The following is a 26,715-nucleotide window of genomic DNA, read 5'->3' as shown; positions in this document are numbered from 1 at the left end:
CTACTCTTTATACATTTACTGTAATTTATAATATACTGTTATACTGTAATGTTTTATTGTTACTGTGTTTTATTGTTAACCATTGTTTGCTTTCCAGGTACGCCCATCAGCTGCAGCACTGATTTATTTATTCTGACAGCAACAGTGTTTGCTCTCACCATATACGTAATCAACGATTGTAGCACTCTAGGAGGTGATTTCACCACTGCAGTTAAAAAAAGAGCATTAATGGCGAAGCATAGGGGATGGGGTGGACACAGAGGGTGGTTAACCCCTATGGTGGATAACCCCAGAGGGTGGATAACCCCAATCTTGGTGTGGTCAGATGCTTTAAGAGCAGAGGAGAGATCTAGAGTCCAATAGACCCCAATTTTTTGAAAAAAGAGTACCTGTCACTACTTATTGCTATCATAGGGGATATTTAAATTCCCTGTGATAACAATAAAAATGATAAAAAAAAAAAAATGAAAGGGAAGGTGTCAAAATAAAATAAATAAGCAAAAAAAAAAAAAAAATGCAAGCATCGGTCTGGTGTCATATGTAAACAGCAATTGTGCCATGCATGTGGGATATCGCCACGAACGTCAGATCAAGGGCAGTAATTCTTGCCATAGACCTCCTCTGTAAATCTATAGTGGTAACCTGTAAAAGCTTTTAAAGGCTTTTAAAAATGTACGTAGTTTGTTGCAGCTGCACGGGCGTGAGCAATTTTAAAGCATGTCATGTTTGGTGTCTATGTACTCGGCATAAGATCATTTTTTATATTTTACCAAACAATTTGGCAATATATAGTGTATTTGTGCAATAATTTAAAAAAAAATTCTCAAAAAATTGCCATTGGAAAATCTCTGCGCAAATACCGTGTGACAAAAGAAATTGCAACACCCCAAGCTATTTGCTGAGAGGCATGTTGAGTCCATAGAATATTTTATATTTTGCCACAAGTATCGGAAAAATGCCAACATTTTTTTTTTTTTTTTTTTACACAAAGTTGTCACTTAAATGATATGTTGCACAAACGTGCCATTGCAATATGTGGAATGACACCCCAAAATACATTTTGCTGCTTCTCCTGAGTTTGGGGATACCACATGTGTGAGACTTTTTGGCAGTCTAGCCATGCACAGGGCCCCTGAAAATCAATCACTGTCTTCAGGCTTTCTAAGGGCGTAAATTGTTGATTTCACTCCTCACTTCCTATCACAGTTTCGGAGGCCATGAAAAGCCAAGATAGCACAACCACCCCCCCAAATGACCCCTTTCAGAAAGTAGACACCCCAATGTATTTGCTAAGAGGCATGGTGAGTATTTTGCAGCTCTCATTTGTTTTGGAAAATGAAGAAAGAAAAGGAAATTGTATTTTCTTTTTCTTTTTTCAATTTTCAAAACTTTGTGACAAAAAGTGAGATCTGCAGAATACTCAAAATTCCTCTCAGCAAATAGCTTACGGTGTCTACTTTCTGAAAAGGCGTCCTTTGAGGGGGTTTTGTGCAGTCTTGGCATTTCATGGCCTCCAGAACTGTGATAGGTAGGGAGGAGTGAAATCAACAATTTCTACCCTTAGAAAGCCTGAAGGCAGTGATTGGTTTTCGGGGTCCTGTACGTGGCTAGACTGCCAAAAAGTCTCACACATGTGGTATCTCCGTACTCAGGAGAAGTATCAAATAGCTTATATTGTCTACTTTCCAAAAGGGTCATATGGGGGGGGGGGGTTGTGTTATCTTAGCATTTAATGGCTGCCGAAACTGTGATAGGTAGTGAAGAGTGAAACCATAATTTTACACCCTTAGAAAGCCTGAAGGTGGTGATTGGTTTTCGGGGTCCTGTATGCGGCTAGACTGCCAAAAAGTCTCACACATAGGGTATCCCCATACTCAAGAGATGCAGCAGAATGTATTATGGAGTCTAATTCCACATATACTCATGGCATGTGTGAGCAACATATCATTTCAATGACAACTTTGTGTAACATTTTTTATTTTGTTTTTCATTTTTCAAGCGCCTGTGACAAACAAATGAAATATTCAATGGGCTCAACATGCCTCTCAGAAAATTCTTTGGGGTGTCTACTTTCCAAAAAGAGGAAATTTGGGGGTTGGGGGGTGGGTTTGTACTGCCCTGCCATTTTAGCACTTCAAGAAATGAGATAGGCAGTCAGAAAGTAAAAGCTGCGTAAATCCCAGTATATACACCATAGTTTGTAGACGCTATAACTTTTATACGTTTAATAAATAATAATAAATATACGCTTATTGAGATTTTTTTTTATCAAAGACATGTAGCTAAATAGATTTTGGTCTAAATGTGTGAAAAACATTTTGTTTAATGGATATTTTTTATAAGAAAAAGTAGAAAAGTTATTTTTTCTCAGATTTTTTGGTCTATTTTTTTTCGTTTATATCTCAAAAAAATAAAAACCACAGAGGTGATCAAATACCAACAAAAGAAAGCTCTATTTGGGGGGAAAAAAACGGGGTACATTTTTTTTGGGTACAGCATTGCATGACTACGCAATTGTCAGTTAAACTCACGCAGTGCCAAATTGCAAAAAATGGCCTGGTCATTAAGGGGGTAAATCCAGAAGTGGTTAAAGAATGCCTGTGCGTACTTTCAGTAAAAGCCTGAGGTCTTGTGCTCAGAAAAGATTAAACTGCATTTATTATAAAGGAGAATAAACCTCAGGGGGGACATAGCTGAACCCCAGAACTTATAAGTAAACTATCACTGATATTAAATGTCTACAAATGTTAATACTTGAATTGCATATTAACTCTGTTGAATTATTTGCAGGTATCTGTAAAGTTTCAAACTTGGAGAATGGAAATTATGTGCCAAAAAAAACAATTTTTAAACTTGGAGAGCGGCTCCAATATCAGTGCGATGAAGGTTATATGACAGCTCAAAGAAATATTGTAGAAGAAGCAGAGTGCCTTTTGTCTGGATGGTCAGCTGTTCTACAATGTTCTGGTACAGCAATAAGTAGTGTTTTCTTCCATATTCTCTCTCTCTCTCTTTCTCTCGCACTCTCTCTCTCGCTCTATAAATACACTGATCAGCCATAACATTATGACAACCCACCTAATATTGAGTATGGCTCCCTTTTGCTAAAACAGCCCTGACCCATTGAGGCATGGGCACCAAAGTAACATACACATGAATGGCAGGACCCAAGGTTTCCCAGCACAAAGCATCACACTGCCTCTTCTGACTTGCCTTCTTATACCGCATCCTGGTGACATCTCTTCCCCAGGTAAGTGATGCACACGCACCCGGCCATCCGCATGATGTAAAAGAAAACTTGATTCATCAGACCAGGCCACCTTCTTCCATTTCTCCGTAGTCCAGTTCTGATGTTCATGTGACCATTGCGGAAGCTTTTGGCTGTGGACATGGGTCACCATGAGCTTCACAGCCCCATACACAAAAAACTGTCTGCGATGCCCATTTTTTTCTGCTTTCACCAAATCAACTTCATAGACAACATATACAGCATACTGTATGAATGTATATACAGTATATATATTCATCTATTGAATGGCAACACATCAAATGGGAGGACTCCCGTTTTTACACTAAAGAATACTTTCCCCTGCAAACAAGGAATTGTTTTTCACCCAGACAGACAAGTGTAGGGGGCTATGATTACTATAGATCAGTTTGGTTGGATGCACACTTTGCACTGTGAGGATGAAAACAGTTCCAATCAATAGCTAGCTTTAAAAGTAAAGTGCACATGGACAGGGCTTTTTGCAAAACAAACAAAACAAATGTTTCCCGACACACCAGCCAGCAAAAAAAATAAAAAATATCTGCCTACAGGCTATATACTATGAAGGGGCCTCATTTATTTAAATTATAGTTATGTATTTTCTGTGATTTCCCTGCAACCAATGAATTGCACTTCTGGAAAATGCTTAAATTCATTTGCCTGCTATTTGGCTTCTTTTCTCCAGGCTCATTAGGCTCAGTAAGTAATGGCAATGCTTCTTCTAGCCCAGGGATCTCCAAACTATGGCCCTCCAGCATTTGCGGAACTACACATCCCATGAGGAATTGTAAAACTCTTACATTCACAGACATGACTAGGCATGATGGGAATTGTAGTTCCTGAAGAACTGGAGCGCCATAGTTTAGAGACCCCTGTTAATAGCCCGTATCAATAGAGAGAGCAAAAGTCAGCACCTGGTGATAGTGGTATTACAGACAGGGAGTGCTTTTGTACGTAGTATATGAAGGAAAAAAAACAAGGTTTGCTGCTGATGCTTTTCTTCTCCTAGCAGCATCTACTGCATACTGTTAACTCCAGGAAACCTGCGCCATTATTATTGATTCGGGAGTAGCGATGAGCTGAACTGTCCCAGGTTCAGTTCAGCAGGGACTCACCAAACCTGAACCCGCCAAAACCTGAATCCCTTTAAAATCAACGGATGCAGAATTTGTCAAAATAAAAATACCCATTTTCTGGACTAATCGACAGTGCGGTATGAACAAATACCATAGAGGGGAGGGTGGGCACTAATCTGGGGAACATTTACAGTGGGTATAGAAAAGAATCACCCCCTCCCTTAAAATAATCACATATACTGTTTTTGTTTTATCTAGCTGTATTTATTAGTACAACTTATAACATCCAAGTGAAAGATATAACACCAACATGTCAGAAAAAAAAAACAGAATCACTGAGTTGTAAAAAGGATCACCCCTCCCCCCCTTATGTCAGTATTTTGTTGAACCACCTTTTGCTTTAATGACAGTATTTTCCCACTCTTCTTTGCAGAACTGCTCAAGTTCAGTTCAATTTGATGGTGACCGTTTGTGGACTGCAGCCTTAAAGTTATTCCACAGATTTCCAATGGGGTTTAAGTCTAGGCTATGACTAGGCCATGCAAGGGCATTCACCTTTTTTCTCCTTCAACCACTGTGTGATCTTTTTTACTGTGTGCTTTGGGTCATTGTCATGTTAGAAGGAAAACCTTTTTCCCATTGACAACTTTCTGGCAGAGAGCAGCAGATTTCACTTAAGAATTTGATGGTGTTTTGCCCCATCCATTTTTCTTCCATTCTGACAAGTGCTCCAGTCCTGCTGCAGAGAAACACCCCCATAACAGGATATCACCACCTCAATGCTTTACTGTAGGAATGGTGTTATTTGGATGGTGAGCTGTATTGGATTTCCACCAGACATATCGTTTGGTGTTGAGGCCAAATAGTTCAATTTTAGTCTCATCTGACCATTACACATTTTTCCATGTTGCCTCAGAATCTTCAAAGTGCATTTAAGGTGGTCAGTTAAAACTATAATTTAATTATTTGGCCTCAACACCAAGTGATATATATGTCTGACGGAAATCCAATACAGCTCACCATCCAAATAACAGGGGTGTTTCTCTGCAGCAGGGATTGTCAGGATAGAAGGAGAAATGTATGGGGCAAAATACAGTCAAATTCATGAGGAAAAGCTGTCACAGTTCCAGCAGCTCATTACGCCGGAGGCATCTGAAGAGGCGGGAGCGTTTCTTTTTTTTTTCTATTTTTTGGGTGCGGCGGGCTACGTGATTGACGATGAATTTACATCGGGGGACACTATTTCTAAATTTTTTTAATAAAGGACTGGCTTTTGTCTTTATTTTTTTGTACATTTTTTTGGTGAATGGGTAGGGGCACGATGTACCCGATATCCATTCACATAAGGGAGGGGTGGGATCCCCTCCCAGATTCCGATAAGCCCCCCACCCGCAGACCCCAACAATCACAGCCCAGGGTTGTTGGGAAGAGACCCTTGTCCCCATCAACATGGGGACAAGGTGCTTTGGGGAGCACCCCAAAGCACCCTTCCATTGCTGAGGGCAAAATATTGTTCAGGAGGGGGGGGGCACTCATTCGTCCACCCCCTCATCCTGTCCAGCCAGGCTGCTTGCTTGGATAAGGGTCTGGTATTGAATTTGGGGGGGGGGGGACCCTACGCCATTTTTTTTTTCAATTTTGGCGTGGATTTTGGCGTGGACTGGGGGGGTGGGGGCACACAATTTTTTTTCAGCAATACTGACATTTCTAAAGGAAAAATGTCATTTAAACCAACACCCAAGGCCTAATTTTTCTGCACTTGTATGACAGGTGCATACAATTTAAATTTCGTATGTAATTTTTAACAGCAGGGCCTGTCCCTGCAGCCTGTGCCCAGCAAGAGTAACTTTGAGGGTTTACGGTGTTCAGGCACCACCAACACCAAAGGCCCAATTTTTCTGCACCTGTATGACAAGTTCATGCAATTTCAATTTCGTATCTAATTTTTAACTGGAGGGCCTGTCCCTGTGCCCAACAAGAGTAACTGTGAGGGGGTTTACAGTGTTCAGGCACCACTGACACCCAAGGCCCTATTTTTCTGCACCTGTATGACAAGTACATGCAATTTCAAATCTAATTTTTTATAGCATGGCTCGTTCCTGCGCCCTGCGCCCTGCAACTACGCGTTTTTTTTTAATAATTTTGTATAAAATCTGTACCAGACCCGAAGGGCCTGGTATGGACGGCGGGGGGGGGGACCCCACGCCATTTTTTCATGTTCTTTATCTGCATCGCCGGGAGCCGACAATACATTATAGCCGCGAGCAAGTTTAAATGTCATAAGAATCAGCCTTACACTACACTGCACTGCTTGATATATATCCTGCAATAACTGATAGATATATATATATATATATATATATATATATATATATATATATATATATATATATACAGTATCTCACAGAAGTGCTACAATGTAAAGAAGTGAGTGTACAGCTTGTATAACAGTGTAACCACTGATGTAACTGGTGTAGCCATTGATGTCTAAACTGCTGGCAACAAAAATGAGTATACCCCTAAATATAAATGTCCAAATTGGGCCCAATTAGCCATTTTCCCTCCCCAGTGTCATGTGATTCTTTCGCTTTACAAGGTCTCAGGTGTGAATGGGGAGCAGGTGTGTTTAATTTGGTGTTATCTCTCTCACTCTCTCATACTGGTCACTGGAAGTTTAACATGGCACCTCATGGCAAAGAACTCTCTGAGAATCTGAAAAAATAAACTGTTGCTCTACATAAAGATGGCCTAGGCTATAAGAAGACTGACAAGACTCTGAAATTGAGATGCAGCACGGTGGCCAAGACCATACAGCGGTTTAACAGCACAGGTTCCATTCAGAACAGGCCTCGCCATGGTCGACCAAAGAAGTTGAGTGCACGTGTTCAGTGTCATATCCAGAGGTGGTCTTTTGGCAAATAGATGTATAAGTGCTGCCAGCATTGCTGCAGAGGTTGAGGGGGTGGGGGGTCAGCCAGTCAGTGCTCAGACCATACGCTGCACACTGCATCAAATTGGTCTGCATGGCTGTCTTCCCAGAAGGAAGCCTCTTCTAAAGATGATGCACAAGAATGCCCGCAAACTGTTTGCTGAAGACAAGCACATTAAGGACATGGATTACCGGAACCATGTCCTGTGGTCTGATAAGACCAAGATAAATTTATTTGGTTCAGATGGTGTCAAGCATGTGTGGAGGCAACCAGGGGAGGAGTACAAAGACAAGTGTGTCTTGCCTACTGTCAATAATGGTGGTGGGAGTGTCATGGTCTGGGGCTGCATGAGTGCTGCCGACACTGGGGAGCTACAGTTCATTGAGGGAACCATGAATGTCAACATGTACTGTGACTTACTGAAGAAGAGCATGATCCTCTCCCTTTTCGGAGACTGGGTATTCCAACATGATAATGACCCCAAACACACCTCCAAGACGACCACTGCCTTGCTAAAGAAGCTGAGGGTAAATGTGATGGACTGGCCAAGCATGTGTCCAGACCTAAATCCTATTGACCATTTGTGGGGCATCCTCAAACGGAAGTTGGAGGAGCGCAAGGTCTCTAACATCCACCAGCCCCGTGATGTCGTCATGGAAGAGTGGAAGAAGACTCCAGTGGCAACCTGGAAGCTCCAATGGGAACCTGTGAAGCTATGGTGAATTCCATGCCCAAGAGGGTTAAGGCAGTGCTAAAAAACATTAATGGCCCCACAAAATATCAACACTTTGGGACCAATTTGGATATTTTCACTTAGGGGTGTACTCACTTTGTTGCGAGTGGTTTAGACAATAATGGCTGTGTGTTGAAGTATTTACACTGCTACACAAGCTGTGCACTCACTACTTTACATAATAGCAAAGTTTCATTTCTTCAGTGTTTTCACATGAAAAGGTATAATAAAATATTTACAAAAATGTGAGGGGTGTACTCACTTTTGTGAGATACTGTATATACTGCACTGGCTGATCTATTACTAGAGACAATGCACAATCCACTAACTACCTGCCTAATCTCAGTCCTATCTCGTCTAACACACTATACTGCTGCCATATAAGCAGCAGCTTTATATACAGTAGTGTGGGGTGTGGACTTAGCTCTTTAACCATGACTGGCTAAAGGCACCCTGCCTTTGGCCAATCACGGACATTGTGCTGTTATAGGCCAAAGCATAGAGGTCATGTGCATGCTTTGGCCAATCATCAGACAATCAGTAATTTATTCACTGCACCAGTGCAGTGCATTATGGAGCGCCCCATTTTTTCGTGTGATCGGGGAACACGCGAACACCCGATGTTTGATTCGAACTTACGTTCGACTAGAACTCGAAGCTCATCCCTAGTCAACATCAAACTGAACTGAACTTGAGCAGTTTTGCAAAGAGGACTGAGCAAATATTGCAAAGTCTATATGTGCAAAGTTAGTAAAGACATACCCCAACAGAATAAAGGCTGTAATTAAAGCAAAAGGTGGTTCAACAAAATACTGAAACAAGGGGGTGATCTTTTTTCCAATTGAGTAATTATTTTTAAATTTTTACATTTTTTTCTGACTTGTTGGTATTATATCTTTCACTTGAATGTTATATGCTGCAATAGTAAATACAGCTGGATAAAACAAAAACTGTGTCTGTCTTAATTTCAGGCTGTGATTATTTTAAAGGGGGTGATTATTTTCTTTACCCAATGTACCCATATAAAAATTGTAAATTGGATTGAGTCCTCCCAAAATGCATATCAGACCCTTTGAGTATAGTATGGATTTTAAAGGGGTACATCACACACATAAAAAAAAAAAAAAAAAAAAAGTGTAAGGTCCCCAGGAAATCCATACTAGACTCTTCTCATCTTGTTTGGATTTTTAAGGGAGACTCCACCCAAAAAAAACAAAATAAAATGTGTTAAGTCGCCTTAAAAGTCCATACCAGGCCCTTATTTTAGGCATGCAGCCTGGCTAGCCAGGAAAGGTGAGGATAGGAGTGCAGTACTCTTCCTCCTACACCATACCAGGGCACACAACCTCAACATAGGGAGTTCTGTGCCAGTGAGACCCCCCTGCCAATGCACCTTGTCCCAATGTTGATAAGGAAAAGGGCCTCTTCCCTACAATTCTTGCCTGGTGGTTGTGGAGGTCTGCGGGCGGGGGCTTATTGGAATCTGTAAGTCCTCTTTAATATTATGGGGCCCCCCCCAGATACCGCCCCCCCCATGTGAATGAGTATGGGGCCCCCTCCACAGCCCAGCGCTCCAGTGAGCCCTGAAGGGGCAGAGCAGAGAGCTGGTGATTGACAGTCACCAGCTCTCTGCAGGCTGAAGACCAAGAACTGAGCGATCAGTGGTCTTCGATCGCTCAGTTCTCGGTCTGGCGGGGGACAGCTACAGCTGGGATCGGTGCTGCAGCCATCTAGGTATGTATGACTACTGTTTTTTTTTTTAAGCCATACTTTTCTTTTAAGTGAAAGAATTAAAACGTTAGACATTAGAACACTTGAACTTCCGTATTTAAATATTTGCACATTGCAAAATTTGACTTAACACAATGTTAGCTTTATGTGAGTGCCAGCATTCAGGTTCCGGGTAGGTGGGTTTCTCTTCAAAGTGTCTTATAACACAAACGCTACACCTGCTGACTATTGCAACAATGCTTATTACCACTTCACACAAAGAGTCATTACTAAATACGGGTATTCATAAACCTAATCTTCCAACACAGGTTTGCAGGATTTATTAAATCCCATGGTCACTTCCATTTGATTGACTGCAATCAAACTTTCTGAACTTGGTTCATATTTTGTGATATGTGTGTATTTTCTTATCTAATGTAACAAATTATTGCATTTTTGTTTTTAAAGATATGTGCAAGGAGGGTTTAGTGCTCTATATGTTATATTTATATTTATCCCATTCTTCTTTTAGAAATAAAATGCTCTGTCCCGCCATCCACTGGTTTTGATAAACTTCATCCAGTCTATTCAAATGGCCAAGTAGGAAAATTTTCATGTGATGAAGGAATGATATTGAGAGGATCAGCAATTAGCCAGTGTTTTTACTATGGATGGGACCCACCATTACCAGTGTGTGAAGGTAAATATTAATGTTATGTGTATGCAAAAATGTGTGTGTGTACATGTATACACATTATAGTGTCATAATGTAAATAACAGTTACCACTTTACCTCTAACTATTTACATGCCAATACTCCTGTTGTCCAAAAATTAATCAACAACTATGTCTAGCTTCATCTGCAGGCAGGAGGTCCAAGTGTCCACCCCCACCACAGCCAGCGAATACTGAGGATATTGGACAAAAATGGGACTACTTTGATGGTGAAAAAATTCAGATGAATTGCAAAGCAGGTTTCAAACTTTATGGTCCTACATCTGTACTTTGTCAAAATGACAAATGGACATCACCTCCTCAGTGTGTCAGTGAGTACTTTTTACAGACTTTAAATAACACATTATTCAGCCTTAAAAATCTAGACATTTCTGCAACATCGTGTAGGGCAGCAGTCCCCAATTTTTTGCCACAGGGGACCAGTATTGTGAAAGAAGGTTTTGCCAGATCCCGGGAGGATTAGTGGGGGCTGAATGGCTGGTGTTAACACTTCAATCATCACGGCACCATGGTTGATATGGTGTCAGGATGATTGAAGCACATTATTTCTATTATTACATTGTATTATAAAATCAAATATTTAAACTCTCCATAATGCAGAATCAGTAGGAGCCCTGTGCATGTCACTTGCCACTGCCGCCTACCACCAGATGCAGCATGTCCCCAATGGTACGGCATTTAGAGAATCCCGTATTCAAAAGCACCCAATTATATTTCAAAGGGTCAATTTGCTATAGAGTAGAGCATTTGTTGTAAGCTGAAGCTATGTTCAACTTGCAACATGCAAGGGAAATTAAAAAAGAAAACAGTGTAATTGGATGACTAATGTGAACACAGACTTCATCTTATTTGCTAAACAAATTGCAAATTTAAATTGTAAGGTGCTAATTGCTTACATCTTTAGCAAATCATTCTCTGTTTTATTATCCCAGAAAAATAAAAGATAAAAATAAATCAATGGCCATTGCTGACTTTTTTTTACTGTTTTTTATATATTATAAACAAATATTTTGGTTTCAGTTTCTTTAGGATTGCTTAGCTTTTAATAATGCTTGCTGCTTATAACGAATGCGATACTTTATTCTTACGCTGTGGAGATCTGGGCAAAGGCACATCATACCCCCGCTAAGCATTTTTCAGGCTGGTTATATACTGTACCTTTCATCACGATCCTTCTATTGCATGTTCCCCCCTTATCTCATGGCTAAATTCTCCACTTTATCATGGAATGTCCGTGGTCTCAATTCGGCTGTAAAGAGGTCACTGGTGTTTAAGTACATCCATAAATTCAAACCCGCACCTTTGCATTTTTCAAGAAAAACATCTGCTAGGCTCACATATCCTGAGTTTTAAGAAAGCTTGGGTGGGTGCACATTACCATGCTACATACTCTACCTTTGCTAGAGGGCTGAACGTACTCGTCCATCTATCTCTACAGTTTCATCTCTTAGAAGTTAAAACTGACCCAGGGGGTAGATACGTAATTCTACATGCCTTAATAGCTGATATTTGTCATTGTGGATCTCTACCTCCCACCCCAGTTGATATTACATTGCTATATTCCATAATAGATCTAGCCATACAGTATGGGGTCTCTAATGGGGTAGTTGTGGGAGTCTTTGTCCAGATCCCGAGAGGGTGTTAAGATAGACTCCCCCCCTCTGCTACCCGGACGCCTCCTCTCTCTCTGTGGGCATCCACCTTTGCCCTTACATAGTTACTTAGTTACATAGTTAGTGAGGCTGAAAAAAGACATCAGTCCATCCAGTTCAACCTATGATGTGTGCGTGTGTTTGCTTTTAACCGTACATTGTATACCCCTGTATGTTGTGGTCTCTAAGGTGCCCATCTAATAGTTTTTTGAAACTATCAATGCTTCCTGCTGATACGACTGCTTGTGGAAGAGAATTCCACATCCTTACCGCTCCTACAGTAAAGAACCCCTTACGCATTTTAAGGTTAAACCACCCTTAGTGATGTGTGATACCAATTCCACCCCTCTGACAGGGGGTTTACCCACCACTCTGCAACATACAACACGTTCTCCCGTATTGATTTGTGTTACGCATTCCTGTCAGCATTACAACTAATAATTGCAGCCGATATATTGCCCAGGGGTGTATCTGATCATGCCCCACTTTTGGTGGGGTTGCCGTTGGCTGTACCCGGGGGGGGGGGGGTCGGGGCATAGCTTGATGACACATAGATAGTGGTTTAATATGTCAATATCAAATGCATTGATTTTTCCAGAAGCCGCTTTATTAGGCTCCATCACGGATCTGGCGAATTTGGTTTATTGTGGGCCTAGAGCCTACGATTCTCTCCCACATCCTACTAGAATAAAGCTTAGAGTCTGGTCTGTGGCTAGGAAGCACTTTATACGTCCTAATCAGTGGTCTCCCTATACTCCTCTATGGCCGAATCCTTCTCTGGTACACTTTAGATCAATTCCTGACCCTCTTGTTTGGGCCCGATATGGTATAAAGACACTTATAAGTGTTATGCCAAGGAGCACTCTGTTGTCCTTCGCTGATCTTTCTTACCAGCATAACTTGCCCCTTTGAATGTATTTCCGATACTGGCAGTTGTGCCATGTAGCTCGATCACTGTTCTTGGACTCACCTTCTCTAGCAACAGATCCAATTGAAGACTTCCTTGCACAGAAGCAGCTTTCTCAACCTTTCTCAGCATTGTATTTAGCTCTGTTAAGTGTACATACTCCTAGGGTAGAAAATCTCTGGGAATTGTGGAGTGCACATATTCCTACTTTAGACAGGGAGACTTTGGAGGAATGTTTTGAAGGCAACTCTAAACTGGTCATCTCCTCCAGAGATAAGTTACTCCAAACTACTGTAAATTCCTACACAGAGTGTACTACACAAAGTTTGCATCAAATTTATCCGACTAGATCGCCAGACTGTACCCATTGTCACTCTACTGTTGGTTCCTTCTTTTACATGTTTTGGACTTGCCCTAGAGTGGACCAGTTCTGGATGGATGTTTTTGATCTTATCAATACCCGTCTACAACTGTTCCTCCCGGTGACTCCTGAACTGGCTCTAGTAGGTATTCATGATGATGAGCAGATACCTAGATACATGAAATTCCTGATCTCATATATATTATACTATGCTATGATCTATACTGGGAAGGAGTCGGCGTTGGCTAATATGGCGGTCCCACGCGGAACTGCTTAATGGCTGGCTTTTCTTGATCCAGCGCTAATAGCACACAAATTCAGTATTTGGACTCCCTTTCGGATATCGAGTTACTAACCCGTACTTGAAGGGGCCCATTTATCCATCTAGTACTTTGCAGTTCATTGCCCTGCGTGTTGGTTCCAACTTGGCCGCCATACCGGAGCCCTCCTGTTTTTTAACCGTGTTTATCCTGACTATACAAACGGGTCTATTATATACATCAAATGAGGCATTATAGATTGATATATTGATATATTCTCATTCCCCTGAAGAAACGGAGCTTTGTTGCCCGTGAAACATGTCGGGACTGGTCTGATGTCAATCATTGGACGTATTCATCCTTATCATTCATCTACAGCCTTATGTTTTATGTATTTGCCCCTTTTTTCTGTATTTGTATATGTCCAAATATATATGTTATATCGATGTCACACTGTTGGTCTTAGGTTTTAAAGATGTCATGTCAATAAACTTTTTTAGTTTTTAATTATGTCCTTATTATTTTGAATTATCCGGTACCTTAAAAGTCCCACCAGCCCTCCCATTTTTCTTCCTATTTCTTCTTTATCCTACAGTTCTCTGTCCCACCTTTCCCCATTCCTGCCCCTTTTAGCTCCCCTTCCCAGTCCCTTTCTTTTACTTTCCCCACCTTGCTTTTCCCATCCCCTTCCTTTTTCCTGCTTCCTTCCTCCTATCTTTTTCTTTCGCTCTTCTCACTTTTTCTCTTGTTTTTTCTTTTTTTCTGTGTACCCCAGCACTTACCTGCACACCTCAGGTTTAGCTGTTGGTCTCACCCTTTGGGATATCTTTCCCAGTATAGATCATATACAGACTAGGGATGTGGTACCTCCATTTATTTTTTTGTGCTACAAACACACCCTTCATTTGAAATTATACTATGCTAAGAAAGAGATTCTTTGTAGATGAGCCTCGCCCTTTCCCTCAGCATTAGACATGGCGCTGTCTATGTACAAATGACCTATCTTAGTAGGAATTGTCCTGGGAAGTTAAACGAGATTTGGCAGCCGTGGTTGTCTCTGTGAACCTTCCTATGACTTACCCTGGTGTAAAAATGGTATCTAATGTATCCAGTGTGGTCACTCCAACCAGGAACAGCAGTCTATGTACAACCTTTCCAACTCTCCTCACTTTCAGTATGGATGAAAGGCAAAAGAAGAGAACTGCGGATAGTGTGTTACAATAAAACCTTTATTGCCCATCCATGGGCTAAAAACATTCACAGTACTTAGAACTTGGAAAATATGCATGACTAGTCACGAACCTAAGTTTGAGTGGACAGCGGTGTGGCTTCCAGGGTGCGTTCCACTCACTCCTTGTGACGTCACCACATGCGTTCCAACTTACGCATTTTGTCATGCAAACTGACGTCTTCAGAGAGATATCTGCAAACAAGGAGAGTTGGAGAGACTGTACACAGACTGCTGTTCCTGGTCAGAGTGACCCCACTGGATACATCAGATACCATTTCTGGTCGGGGTGACCACCAAAGCGCTGCAAGGTCTTGATGCTATACAGCAGCCAAGACCAACATCTTCTGGTGAGTGGCCCATTCATAATCACTTTTGGATTTATTTTTTTGGTGAAGCCTAGTCATTACATGGCTGGCGGGGAAGATCACCATTAGCACCTGCACTTTATATGAGCACAAAATCCTTTATATTTTGCACAAGATTACTGTCATGTTTGCACTGGACTAATAATGGACGTTTACAGACTGTATTTCAGGAGCTATATCACTTGCTATAATTAGGGGTTGTTGTATTCACTTCACGTAGCACTACTTTTACCTAATAATTTTATTTGAATTAAGTATGATTAATTAACCCATTTTTTATATATACATTTATTTATATTATTTATATTTTTCATAGTCACAGCGCTGAAGGTAGCCAATAACACAGAGGCTTAAACATTTCTTCAGTGAAAAGATAGCGGCTAACACATATAAGTGTATGTATATATATATATATACATATATATATATATATATATATACATATATATATATATATATATATATATATATATATATGCACATTCGAAAGCAGTCTCCCCCTCTCCATCAAAAAATGAATTATTCAATCAGGTGTTGCATCAAATAGCAACCGCCTGACAGCAGTTATAATACAGGGAAAAGGGAGAGGCCTGTCATTAGGGCTAATATAGAATGACTAAAAACATTGAAAACCATAGAAAAAGACACCATAGTATACAATGCGTTAAAAATTCATGAAAGAGCTAGAAATAGATAAACAAATCCACACCAAACTGTTTAAGAAAGAGATCCATGTTGTGATGATGGTTCATTCCCAGAGGCATTCTCGTTTGGAGGTTAAATATCCACCATACCTATCGTTATAGGAGTTTACGGTGGATATTACCTCCAAGGGAAGACAACCTAACCCTTTCCAAACCTGTAAAGGTAAAATATGTCATATTGCCACAGTGCACATACTTAAAATTGAATATATATTCTTATCACTGCTGTATGAAGCCCCATGGAAATGTTCACTCACTCTAGTTATCAAAGGTCTTGATGTTTGCACTCTACAGCATAGATGACATTGCTTGTGCCACAATTTATATACTCTCGGATTGAATATTCTTTCCCAGTTGCACAAGAATGGTACCACAGATATATGAACCCGTGGTGACATTTGGACTTGTATAAACTAGGGAACAAAATACTACCTAGTGTTTTAACCGACTAGAAAAACTGCAGCCTGCTGATACTATGGGAGCCAGATCCCTATCCTTAAAAAGTATAGGTAAATATTTATATATAATGATCCTAATTAAACTAAATTCTAATGAATAGGCAGTTACAAAAGTAACAGGACTTTTGTTATCAGTTACTGGAGATTGTTTTGTACCATTCATTTTTCTTTGTTTTTTGTTTTGGCCCTGTAACGGATCAACCGGCACCCCGACCGGGCACCTCCGTTGACGGATGCTCCTAGTGCTTCCCGAGGGCTCCAAGCACTCCACGAGACACCGTAACCACTTCAGACCCCACGAACCACCGCAGCTGGGTTAGGGTCTTGCCGTCTCCTACCCACCCTGGACCTACGACAAGGCTCCAGGTTCACGTGGGTGACCCTCACTTTCCCCAGAGCATGAAGCAGGAACAAGAACAAGCTCTTACACAAGCTCTTACAAGAGCTTAGTGATTATCCAAGGGAGTATGAAGGACATAGCAATCCCTTGTAGCATATTCCCCCAATGAGAGACAGGAGTTTAGATTGAGGGTAACGTATATATCAACTTTATTGAACAAGAAACATACTTTTATACAGTTTTCCCCCACAAGGTTCCCCACAAGGTTAACGCCCAGGTGGACCTTGTTGAAAACAGGCCCTGACATTCACAATCCAATGAAAACAGAGTTTTACACTCCCATGCAGTGTAAACAAAGATTTACACTGCGGGACAATCCCCCCTTAGCAGCCAATCCACATATACATCCCATAATAAGCATTTAACATTGAGACAGGCACAATCCACATTCCCTCCCGATACACAAACAATAGGGAAGTCTCACAGACAAGCACATGGAATACACTGTTTAAGGTGGTATTAAATCTTCATATTTCTATATGAAGATATGGTTGACAAATATTACTGTCCCATCTGAAGCAATTCAAACCATCAAGTATCTGCCCCTCACCTCCAGTGACGGTGAATACTGTCACAGGCCCCAACCAGCACTCTCCAAAAGGGACAAGCATTCCCTCTCAGAAGCCAGGCGAACTGCTCCATGAGTGTGTCATCCATCAAATGGTCTCTCTTTAAGTTTTGAAGTAATAATTTTACACTCCTTTGCAAATGCATCTTTAGTGGAGCAGTTACGTCTGGCCCTGATAAACTCCCCCACTGGTATGGATCGCGTGGTATGTGCTGGATGGCAACTAGAAGCCAAAAGTAAAGAGTTCCCTGCACATTCCTTACGATAAGTGTGAGTGTGAACGGTGCTATTGACACTGTCCCCCACTAAAGTTAAATCCAAAAAATTTATAGTGTCAGCTTGACACTCAAAACTAAATTCAAGATTCAAAAATCTGTCATTAACAAAAGAAACAAAAGATACCAAATCTGTAGTAGAACTGTCCCAAATTAGACGCAGGTCATCTATGTAGCGACCGTTCTACTGTATAGAACCCGCACATGGATTGGCACGGAAGAAGAGAAATCTCTCCTCCCACCAACCCATGTACAAGTTCACCAGGAAAGGTTAAAATTTTGCACCCATAGATGTACCCCTACATTGTAAATAATATACTTGGTCAAAGATGAAATAATTCTGTGTCAAAAGAAAATCCACCGCCAAAATTAAAAATTCCCTTAGACTCTCACTGTACATGCTTTAGTGTGTAAGATAAAATTTAAGGGCCTCAAGTGCAAGATTGTGTAGGATGCACGAGTACAGGGATTTGACGTCTAATGTTATCCACTTATAACAACTTTTCCATTCTACATCTTGTATATGCATTAATACTGTAGAGGTATGCTTTATATGCCCTGGTAATCTCATAACTAGAGGTTGAAGGTACTGGTCTATTCATTGAGCTAATTTTTCAAACAATAAACCAATGACAGTCACTAATGGTCTTCCCTGTACAGGAAAGACATTTTTATTAAGTGTAGCGGTATTTCCAGGCATTGGACCTGAGGTGGTTCTGCCATTGTTACCAGTAACACTTCCAACACATTTAAGTTGAAAACGCAAGTGTGAGAACTGAGACAATGACCATTCCGGCATCTTTGGTTTGTTTTGTTTATTTTGTAATGGGGATGGGAGAAGGGAATGAGTGGGATACTCTGCTGGTTCAACTAGGTTCAACTGGGACACTGTACAGAAAAATGCCTGTTAGCGCTGTCTTGATGCCAGCTGAATGCTGGCCAACGCTCCCTGGCACTTGAAGATACTGTTCTGCTGAACTGTGCTGAAACTTCGACTTTAATACTTATATTAACTCAGAAGATCCAGGGCTATATGACATTTGACTCCTGACGCTCTGTTTAGCTCAAAAGTCCAGTGAACAGCTCCCTCCAGCCCTTCACTGACTGAGGTAGCTCCTTGTAACTGCTTGTGCTGCTGCAACTCTTAACACTGTACACTGCACACTGTACACTTAACTCTTCAGGGCCCAACCGCTGGCACCCCCTTTACACTTCAGGGTCCTCTCGTTAGGCACTCCCTCTAACACTTCAGGGTCCTCTCACTAGGCACCTCCTCTAACACTTCAGGGTCCTCTCACTAGGCACCCCCTTGACACTAGCTGTCTCCTGGATCCTTGAGACCTTTACCAGAGTGGTCCCCTCTACACTTCAGGCAGACCCTCAGGGGCAATTCACAGTATTCACAAACTTGGCATGCTTTCCTGTAACTGAACTCCTCTATCTCCGCTGGTCCTTGGCACACCAGATCCTCTCTGCAGCTCAGCTCTCTCTCTGGACTCTCAGGCTGCCACCCAAGACACCCGATCCTTCTGACAGGAGGAGAGACAGCCGTACCCTCCCTCCTGGGACTCTGCTTCCAGCCAAAGACACCACATCATGCGCTCCCCTCCAACTTCCTCTGCGGAAGAATCTGCCTTCTGGGGTAGGGGTAGGTACAAGCCTGAATGAACCACTGATTGGGTTTCCTCCACTGCCCAATGAGAATCCTCTCATGGAGCCAGTGGGGAGACTCCCCTCTCAGCAGCCACATCTGGGAGACATGACAGCCCAGCTGAAAATCATGGCCCTGCTGTTAAGCAGCCAAGGCCCACTAAGCTTTTACCTAGCACCTACCTTTTAGGGTGCTAAATCAGCTTTGGCAAATGGTGAAAAACAGGGACCACCGGAAAATCTACCATAAGATATTCTGCTAGTTTGGGACTAAAACTCCCATCTCCTTGCTTGTATCTAGTAAACCAGATAATTGTTGTTTAAAGGCAGCAGTGGGGTTTTCCCTTAAGACGCAATAAGTGGAAGTGTCCTGTAGCTGGCGCAGTGCCTCATCTCTATAATCACTTGCATTGAGGACAACAATTGAGCCGCTCTTGTCAGCCCCCCCTACCCCCATATCACTATCTATGTAATTGTTTGCTGTGCGGCTTTGTACACTGTCACTAATTGTTTTTATTTGTAAAATATGTTCACTAAAGCCATCCTGGTTTCAAAAATAAAGAAATCAATCCGCCAATATGAGCAGCAACTACACTTTTGTTCCTGTTTCCTGTTTAACCTAAGGTCTGTTGTTCATACTACAAGTGTGCTCAAGAGTCCTGTGGGGAATGAAGCCCTTAACATGTGACTTAGGGCAACGTTTTTTATTTTGGATAGAGTAAGGGAGGGCTATAACCCCCATCAGTTTTTTTTTTTTTTTTTGTTATCTGTGTCCTATTGGGGAGATTTCTCTCCATTTCTGTCCCAAAGTCAAAATAGGAAGTGAAAGAAAATCCCTCCAAAGTGAGGGAATTCTGGTATTTCACCAGGGTCACCAGTGATCCGATGTTAACCAAAAATTTGGGATTTTCTTAAAGTTTCACTTTCAGTGATAATGGATAAACAGGACAAATAGAGTGGATGTATCTCCTCAACAGGGCCACAGACAGATGAAAAATGTTCTAATCTCTCTCCACTTTATATAAAACAAAATAAAAGTTATGCCATTAGTTACACTTTTAAAAAAGCTCCTTTTTACAGAACATTCAAATCCATGCTTTGATTGTTTTTTTTTTTTTGTCAGTGCTTTCTGCAAAGTATATAGTGTCATAAGCTTCGGTGTGTAGAAAGAATACACAGGTTAAATTGACGATAAATACTGTATATATCATTTTTACTCAAGGGACTTTGAAATGTAATAAACCACCATCCATCCCATTTGGGACACTGGATTCAGCAACTACAAAAGATGTATACTACAGTGGAGATGTTGTGATATACAAGTGCAGCAAAGATTTTGAAATGAATGGGGGAGCTGAAAGCTTCTGCATCAATGGGAAGTGGTCTTTGCCTCCAGCATGTGGCAGTAAGTAACAGCACCTCTATTATACTGTATCTCAAAGAAAATGCTTTGTACTGTTTGCATTTCTAAAAACATTCTTAAGGACATTTCATAAGATCACCCCTGATGCAATATGTTAATATGCAATTTCTCTCTCTTGCACCATTTACAGATTCTCATAAGATATTAGTATTTTGAATGTTATTAGTGGGGCTAAAGAAAGCCAGTAGAGGAATTAGCAGAGAGGGGTTGAGCACACTGAATGGTTTGCGAGGTGGCAGCAGCATTCATGATTTAAATGAAACGTGTTGCGATTTCAACTATAATCATAATAATCATAAAAATAATAGGAATAAAATGCAAATAAAGTTCAATTCATAGTGAAAATGTCCAAAGTAAGAAAACAATCCATTATATTGAAGTTGCAATAAAGGTGATCCAAGAAGCCAAGCAAAAATGGGTGAAATCCTTCCCTCTACCTTAAAGGGCACACATCAACACCCAGATGAGATGTACTCTTACCAGAGCACCTGGACCCCCTGAGAACAGGAAGGTCAAACAGGCGTGTAAACACTCCAGCCGGTGGTCACTAGTCGCACGAACAGTACCATGGTATACATCTCGGGAAAGGTATCACCAACTCCAAATCACCAAAAATTAAATGCAAATAAAAATACTTGATAGTGTAAAACTCTGGGATGGATCCTTTATTTAAATCAAATAACTACTCAAATTTAGTTAAATTTCATGCACATGTCTCAAGACAAAACACAATCCCAGGCAAGGTAAATGGCTTCTTCTTCCGGGGCATTTATGATAGCCTTAAAGGAGATAGCCTGTGTAGAGGTAGTCCAATAAGGTGGGAGTTGTGGTAGTTGAGGCAAAAGATAACAAAGGAGTGAATGAGTAGCTTGGTGGTTAAGAAAAGGCATATTTTGGATATTTAGATAGAGATTGCACGTGGGACCTGAAGGAGAGGTCAGAGTGCAGGATTGCACTTAGCACCCTGGCATGAGGGGAGTTACTGATAGGTGTGTTACTGATTTTTATTGAAAAAAGTCATGGGAGAGAGCACGGGGGGGGGGGGGGGGGGCAGAAATATTTTGAGCTCAGTTTGGAAAGTTGTTGTGACATCCACGCTAATATATGAGTTAATAATTAGTTAAGTGTGAGGAAGGGCGAGGGGTGAGTTAAGTAGCAGAGAGAAAAATGTGGGTGTAGCAGCATAGAGATGGTACTGGAAGCTATGGGAGGTTTAGTCAACTGACCAAGGGAAGAAGTGTAGCTAGAGAATAGAAGGGGATCTAAAGACAGAGCCTTGGGGAACCCATATGAGGAAAGGAAGAAAAGGCAGGCAGGAGAAGAAATAGGAAAGAGTGTCAAGGGAGTGAAGTTTTTTGAGTGGAAGCAGGTGCTCAGTTGTATCAAAGGCAGCAGAAAGATCTATAAGTATGAGTGCAGAGTAGTGCCCTTAAGACACACAGAGCGGGCCTTGGCCCTACCCCCTAGTCCCTCATAATGCTGATATTCACATGGTTTAGTGGATAGCACTTCTGCTTTGCAGTACTGGGCTTCTTGGTTAAACTCCTGGTTGGAATATTATCTGCATGGAGTTTGCACGTACTCCCTATGCTTGTGTAGCACGACCCCCTTGAGGGCTGACCCTGAGAAGTATCCAACCTGCTGAGCACGGTAGGTTCAGACATTTCAGTGGTAATCTCCAAAAATACACTGACACAATAGAGATACGATTCCTATTGTTTACTGAAGCAAAAGGTAAACCAATCAAACTTATTAACAACAAATAGGGTTTAGTAATAACCAAATATTGCAGCGTCAATCCGCCAATCAACCCCAGAAATCATGATTAAGTTCAAGGGACTGACACTGTGGATATAGATGCTTAACAAACAGGGTGTTATAATCAATGAATAATTAGAGAAAAACACAAGCACCATCTGAGTGCAGCATAACATGTTTATTGTGGCAGAAGAAACGTAGGTACTCACACTTAGGTACAGAGTGTGCTTCTGGCTCAAAAAGTCAAATCCTAACATAAGAGTCCCCTGGGAGGAGGGGTGCCTCAGGATGGCCTCGGCGGCTGCCCGATCCTAGGACGCGTTTGATAGATGTCAGCCTTTCCGTGACTCTGTAGACAGCCCGGTGTTCCGTGAGAATAACCTACCCCGTGAGAAATGCCTACCCTCGTCACTTCCTGCCATGTCAAGGGTGAACTTAAATAGGAACGAGGGGGTGTCTCCTGGGTCCTAGCTTGTAATCGCTATTGCAATGCTAAATGGCACATTCTTAATTATTCAAAAGCAATTAAAATGGATGAAAGCAAATGGACAATAACAACTGTCTGTAAAAAGATTCAAAATAGTGTCAAAGCTCATTAGATATGTGCACTTGCATAGGAAAAGGTGATCTATGGTCCACTGATGAAAATAAGAATTCAGTGTGTATGTATGTCAGATGCATGGGAAAAAGGGAAGATATATTCCATCGAAGGGGTTATGAGAGGTGGTCTGGGAAATGATATATGTTTATGTGCAAACGCACATATATGTGCATTAAGATATACACACCAGTAGTGTGGACGGTGTTGTGTGAAGTTTGTAAATAAAGAAAAAAAAATGATAAATAAAAAAAGGAGAATAAAAATAAAGGAAAATGAAGATGAAAGATCATATTGACAAAAAATACGTGAAAGAAAGAATGGTAAAAATAATATTACTATTACTAATAATAATAATAATGAATAAATAATGAATAATTAAATGAAATTGGAAAAGTAAAAATAAGACTACTAGTAAAGAATATGTTGGATAGATTGTGGCAGTATATGCTTGGGTCTGCTGGAACTGAAACCAGGAGACCAGTGTTCTTTTAGATGAACCAATACATTGAGGGTGGAATAATAGCATGGGAAAATACCCAGTAGCTATAGATGTCAAAAAAGTTGAACTCTATGTATGGTATACCTGAACAGCAATATTAGAGGTTATATTAGTGTGTTGGTTTCTATTTTCTTATTCAGGCCCCCGGGAACCAAAGTATCAAGGGTATAAATCCAGTACGTTTCTCTCTGGCAGAGGCATTTGAAGCGTTCTGCTGTTGGGAAAGTATTGGGGATGGATTCGATGATCCAGACCTTGAGGCCCAAAGATGACTTTTGGTGGTGTTTAAGAAAATGACGAGGAACGCTGTGCTTGTCACATCCACCTTCTACAAAGCGTCGGTGTTCCCCAAATTTTTTCCTCAAGGTACGGATTGTCCGACCCACATAATGTGAGCCACAGGGGCAGGAAAGGCAGTAAACCACAAACTCAGTGGAGCAATTAAAGAAGTTCTTGATGGGTTAGGTGTGATCTTTTACTCTGAATTCCTTTTGTCCGTGGGTAACATGTTGGAGTGTTTTACAGCACTGGTACATGCCTATCAGGGGGATAAGGCATGGTCTGGTGTCATTTGGTCCTGGTATACATTTTAATTTGCTAGGAGCTACCAGGCTTTCGATGTTTTCGGCTTTCCTTTAGGCTACCTTTGGTTTGCACGGTAAGATGTCTTTGAGATGCAGATCCTCCATTAGAATTGACCAATGCTTCGTCAGAACTCCTTCCATCTGTTTGAATTTGGCATTGAACTGTGTTACAAAATGGGGTGCACTGTCTGAGTTATCCTGTGTTCTTCCTTTCGTCTGTTTGGAACATGCTAAATATGTGGTATAGGCTTCATCCAAAAGGGGTTCTGGGAATTGCTTGTCAGTGAATTTTTGTTTCACTAGTGCACTTTGTTCCACGTAATCCTTCCCTTTAGTGCAATTCCTACGCAGACTGCAATATTGGCTGTTTGGGATATTTTGAATCCATCAGGGGTGGTGGCAACTGCTATAGTGTAAAAATGAATTGCTAGCTGTGGGTTTAGTGTAATTTTTGGCTTGAATTGTGCCGTTTTCCTGGTAGAGCATGAGATTAAGAAAGGCAAGTTGGACAGAATTGTGTACTGAAGAGAAGGTGAGGCCATAGTTGTTACTGTTGCAATGGGTGACACATTTTTTTAAAGGTGGGTTCCGGGCCATCCCAGGTGACTATGATGTCATCTATATACCTCCCATAAAAAATGATATGGGAGGTATACGGGTTGTTCTGCCAGATGTAGTTGGCTTCCCAGTGTCCCATTGTTAAATTAGCATAGCTGGGGCAAAATTTGCCCCCATCACTGTGCCATTAATCTGTAAGTAGAATTCATCGTCAAATTTAAAGTAATTGTGGTTGAGGCATTAACTATGAACTGGGTCTGTTGTGGATTTAGTACGGAATCTTCCATCAGGAATTCCGAGACCTCTCTGAGTCCTATGTGATGAGGGATAGATGTGTATAATGAGTTTACATTCAGCGAGGTCCACAGGTAGGTGGGTTCCCAAGTGTAATGTTCTAGTTGTTCCAAAAGGTGAACTCCATCTTGAATGTAAGAGGGGAGTCCTTGTGCTAATGGCTGTAAAAACTGGTCTATATATTGAGAAAATGGGTTGGTTATGCTGTCCATGGCTGCTACTATAGGTCTCCCTGGTGGGTTGTCCTGGTTCTTGTGTATTTTATGGATATGGTAGAAATATGGTGTAGAGTATAGATCTCTGTTGAAAAATCTGTATTCCTGTTTGTTAAGGATACTTTCTTCCTTTGCTTGCAATGTTAATGAATTTGCCTCTCTCATGAAGGCTGGTAGTGGATCTGTGTGCAGTTTGATGTATGTGGTGTTATCGGATAATAGTCTATGTGCTTCCTTGAGGTAGTATGTCCTGTCTTGTACCACTAAGCTTCCTCCTTTATCCGTCGTTTTTATTATTATGTTGAGATTGTTCGTAAGGTCTTTGAGGGCTTGCTGCTCAATATGGGTGAGGTTAGACTGTTTGGCCATAGCTGGTATCCTGTGGTTGCACAAATTTTTGATTTCTGAGAAAACCACCTGATAAAAAGTTTGCAGGTATTGACCTTTGGCTTGTACTTGATTCAAAGTGGATTTTGGTCTGAACTGTGTGTGTCTCACTGGGGGAGAAGTGGAAGGATGCTGTGTGAAGGGTGCTAGATCCTTATCATCATCACTGATGTATAGTTCTTATAGTAGCCTTTGTCCAATTAGGTCCAGTTCATCTGGTGAATCTACTGGGGAGGGGTTGGTAGTGGTGGGTATGATGGTGTTTTTGGATGATTGGATGCTATAAAACCGCTTGAGGGTAAGGTGTCTGATGAAAAGGGAAGTGAAGGGATTGGGCAATGCGGTTGGGGCAAAGTTCAGTCCTTGATGTAATAAGGTAATTTCAGAAGTGGACAATTGATGAGAGGACAAATTGAAGATTTTCACGGTTTCTGGAATTTGACCTTTTTGTTTGTTGCGACGGCGTCCCCCCGTTTTCCTCTAGATCTAGCTTTATTTCTTTTGGCGTTGGACTTGGACTGGGATAGCGGAGGGGGAGCTCTAAAAAGCCTTTTTGTCTGAAATGGTAAGAGTGGGGCAAATGGAGACAGCAGGGGATACACTCAAACCATTAGTAGTTGGTACACTTGGTGAGAGAGGACATGAAGTCAGTGGCTCCAAGGATTGCAAGGAGATCAAGGGATGGACCCTCACAGATGGGGTTGGGCTGATTCCAGATAGTGTGGCTGAGTCTTGATTGTTCACTGTAATATCTGCAAGGGTGGGGCTGGAGGTAGTTGAGCTGGAAGTGGTCTCTTGCCTCACATCAAGAAGGGAGGGGGAATTCAATGGTTTAGGGATGGATTGGGTGGTGGCAGAGTTGGCTTTGGAAGTGGAAAGAGTTCTCTGTTTTCGAGTTTTATGGTGTAGGCGCCTGGGTTTTGGGTCTGGGCGGTGTGTTTCTATTGTTTCATGAGACTGGCACCAGGCAAGACTGGAAGTGGGGGCCGGTCCCTCTGTGGGATTAACAGGAAGGGCTATGGATCGTAAGGGTTCTTTAGGATTGCGGCTTTTGCAGAAGACTGGGAGTGGGACAGCTCATAAGCGGTGTAGGTAGGGAATGCTGATGAGGTGG

The 26,715-nt window shown here is 41.5% G+C and overlaps 1 protein-coding gene across 1 annotated transcript in view; it reads left to right on the top strand.

Annotated features, from left to right (window-relative positions):
• The window catches only part of LOC309562075 (coagulation factor XIII B chain-like), a 106,382-nt gene that overhangs the window by 24,704 nt on the left and 54,963 nt on the right, over positions 1-26,715 (top strand). Inside the window, exons 2-5 of the mRNA XM_082266192.1 lie at positions 2,791-2,967; positions 10,250-10,417; positions 10,571-10,762; positions 20,505-20,687. Coding sequence (XP_082122318.1) covers positions 2,791-2,967; positions 10,250-10,417; positions 10,571-10,762; positions 20,505-20,687 — 720 coding nt within the window. The remainder of the gene's footprint in view (positions 1-2,790; positions 2,968-10,249; positions 10,418-10,570; positions 10,763-20,504; positions 20,688-26,715) is intronic.

The sequence above is a fragment of the Pelophylax lessonae genome, assembly GCF_965119305.1.
Source record: "Pelophylax lessonae genome assembly, chromosome: 8".
NCBI lineage: Eukaryota > Metazoa > Chordata > Amphibia > Anura > Ranidae > Pelophylax > Pelophylax lessonae.
The sequence above is the reverse complement of the archived record's forward strand: the minus strand, read 5'-3'. Positions and strand labels throughout refer to the sequence as shown.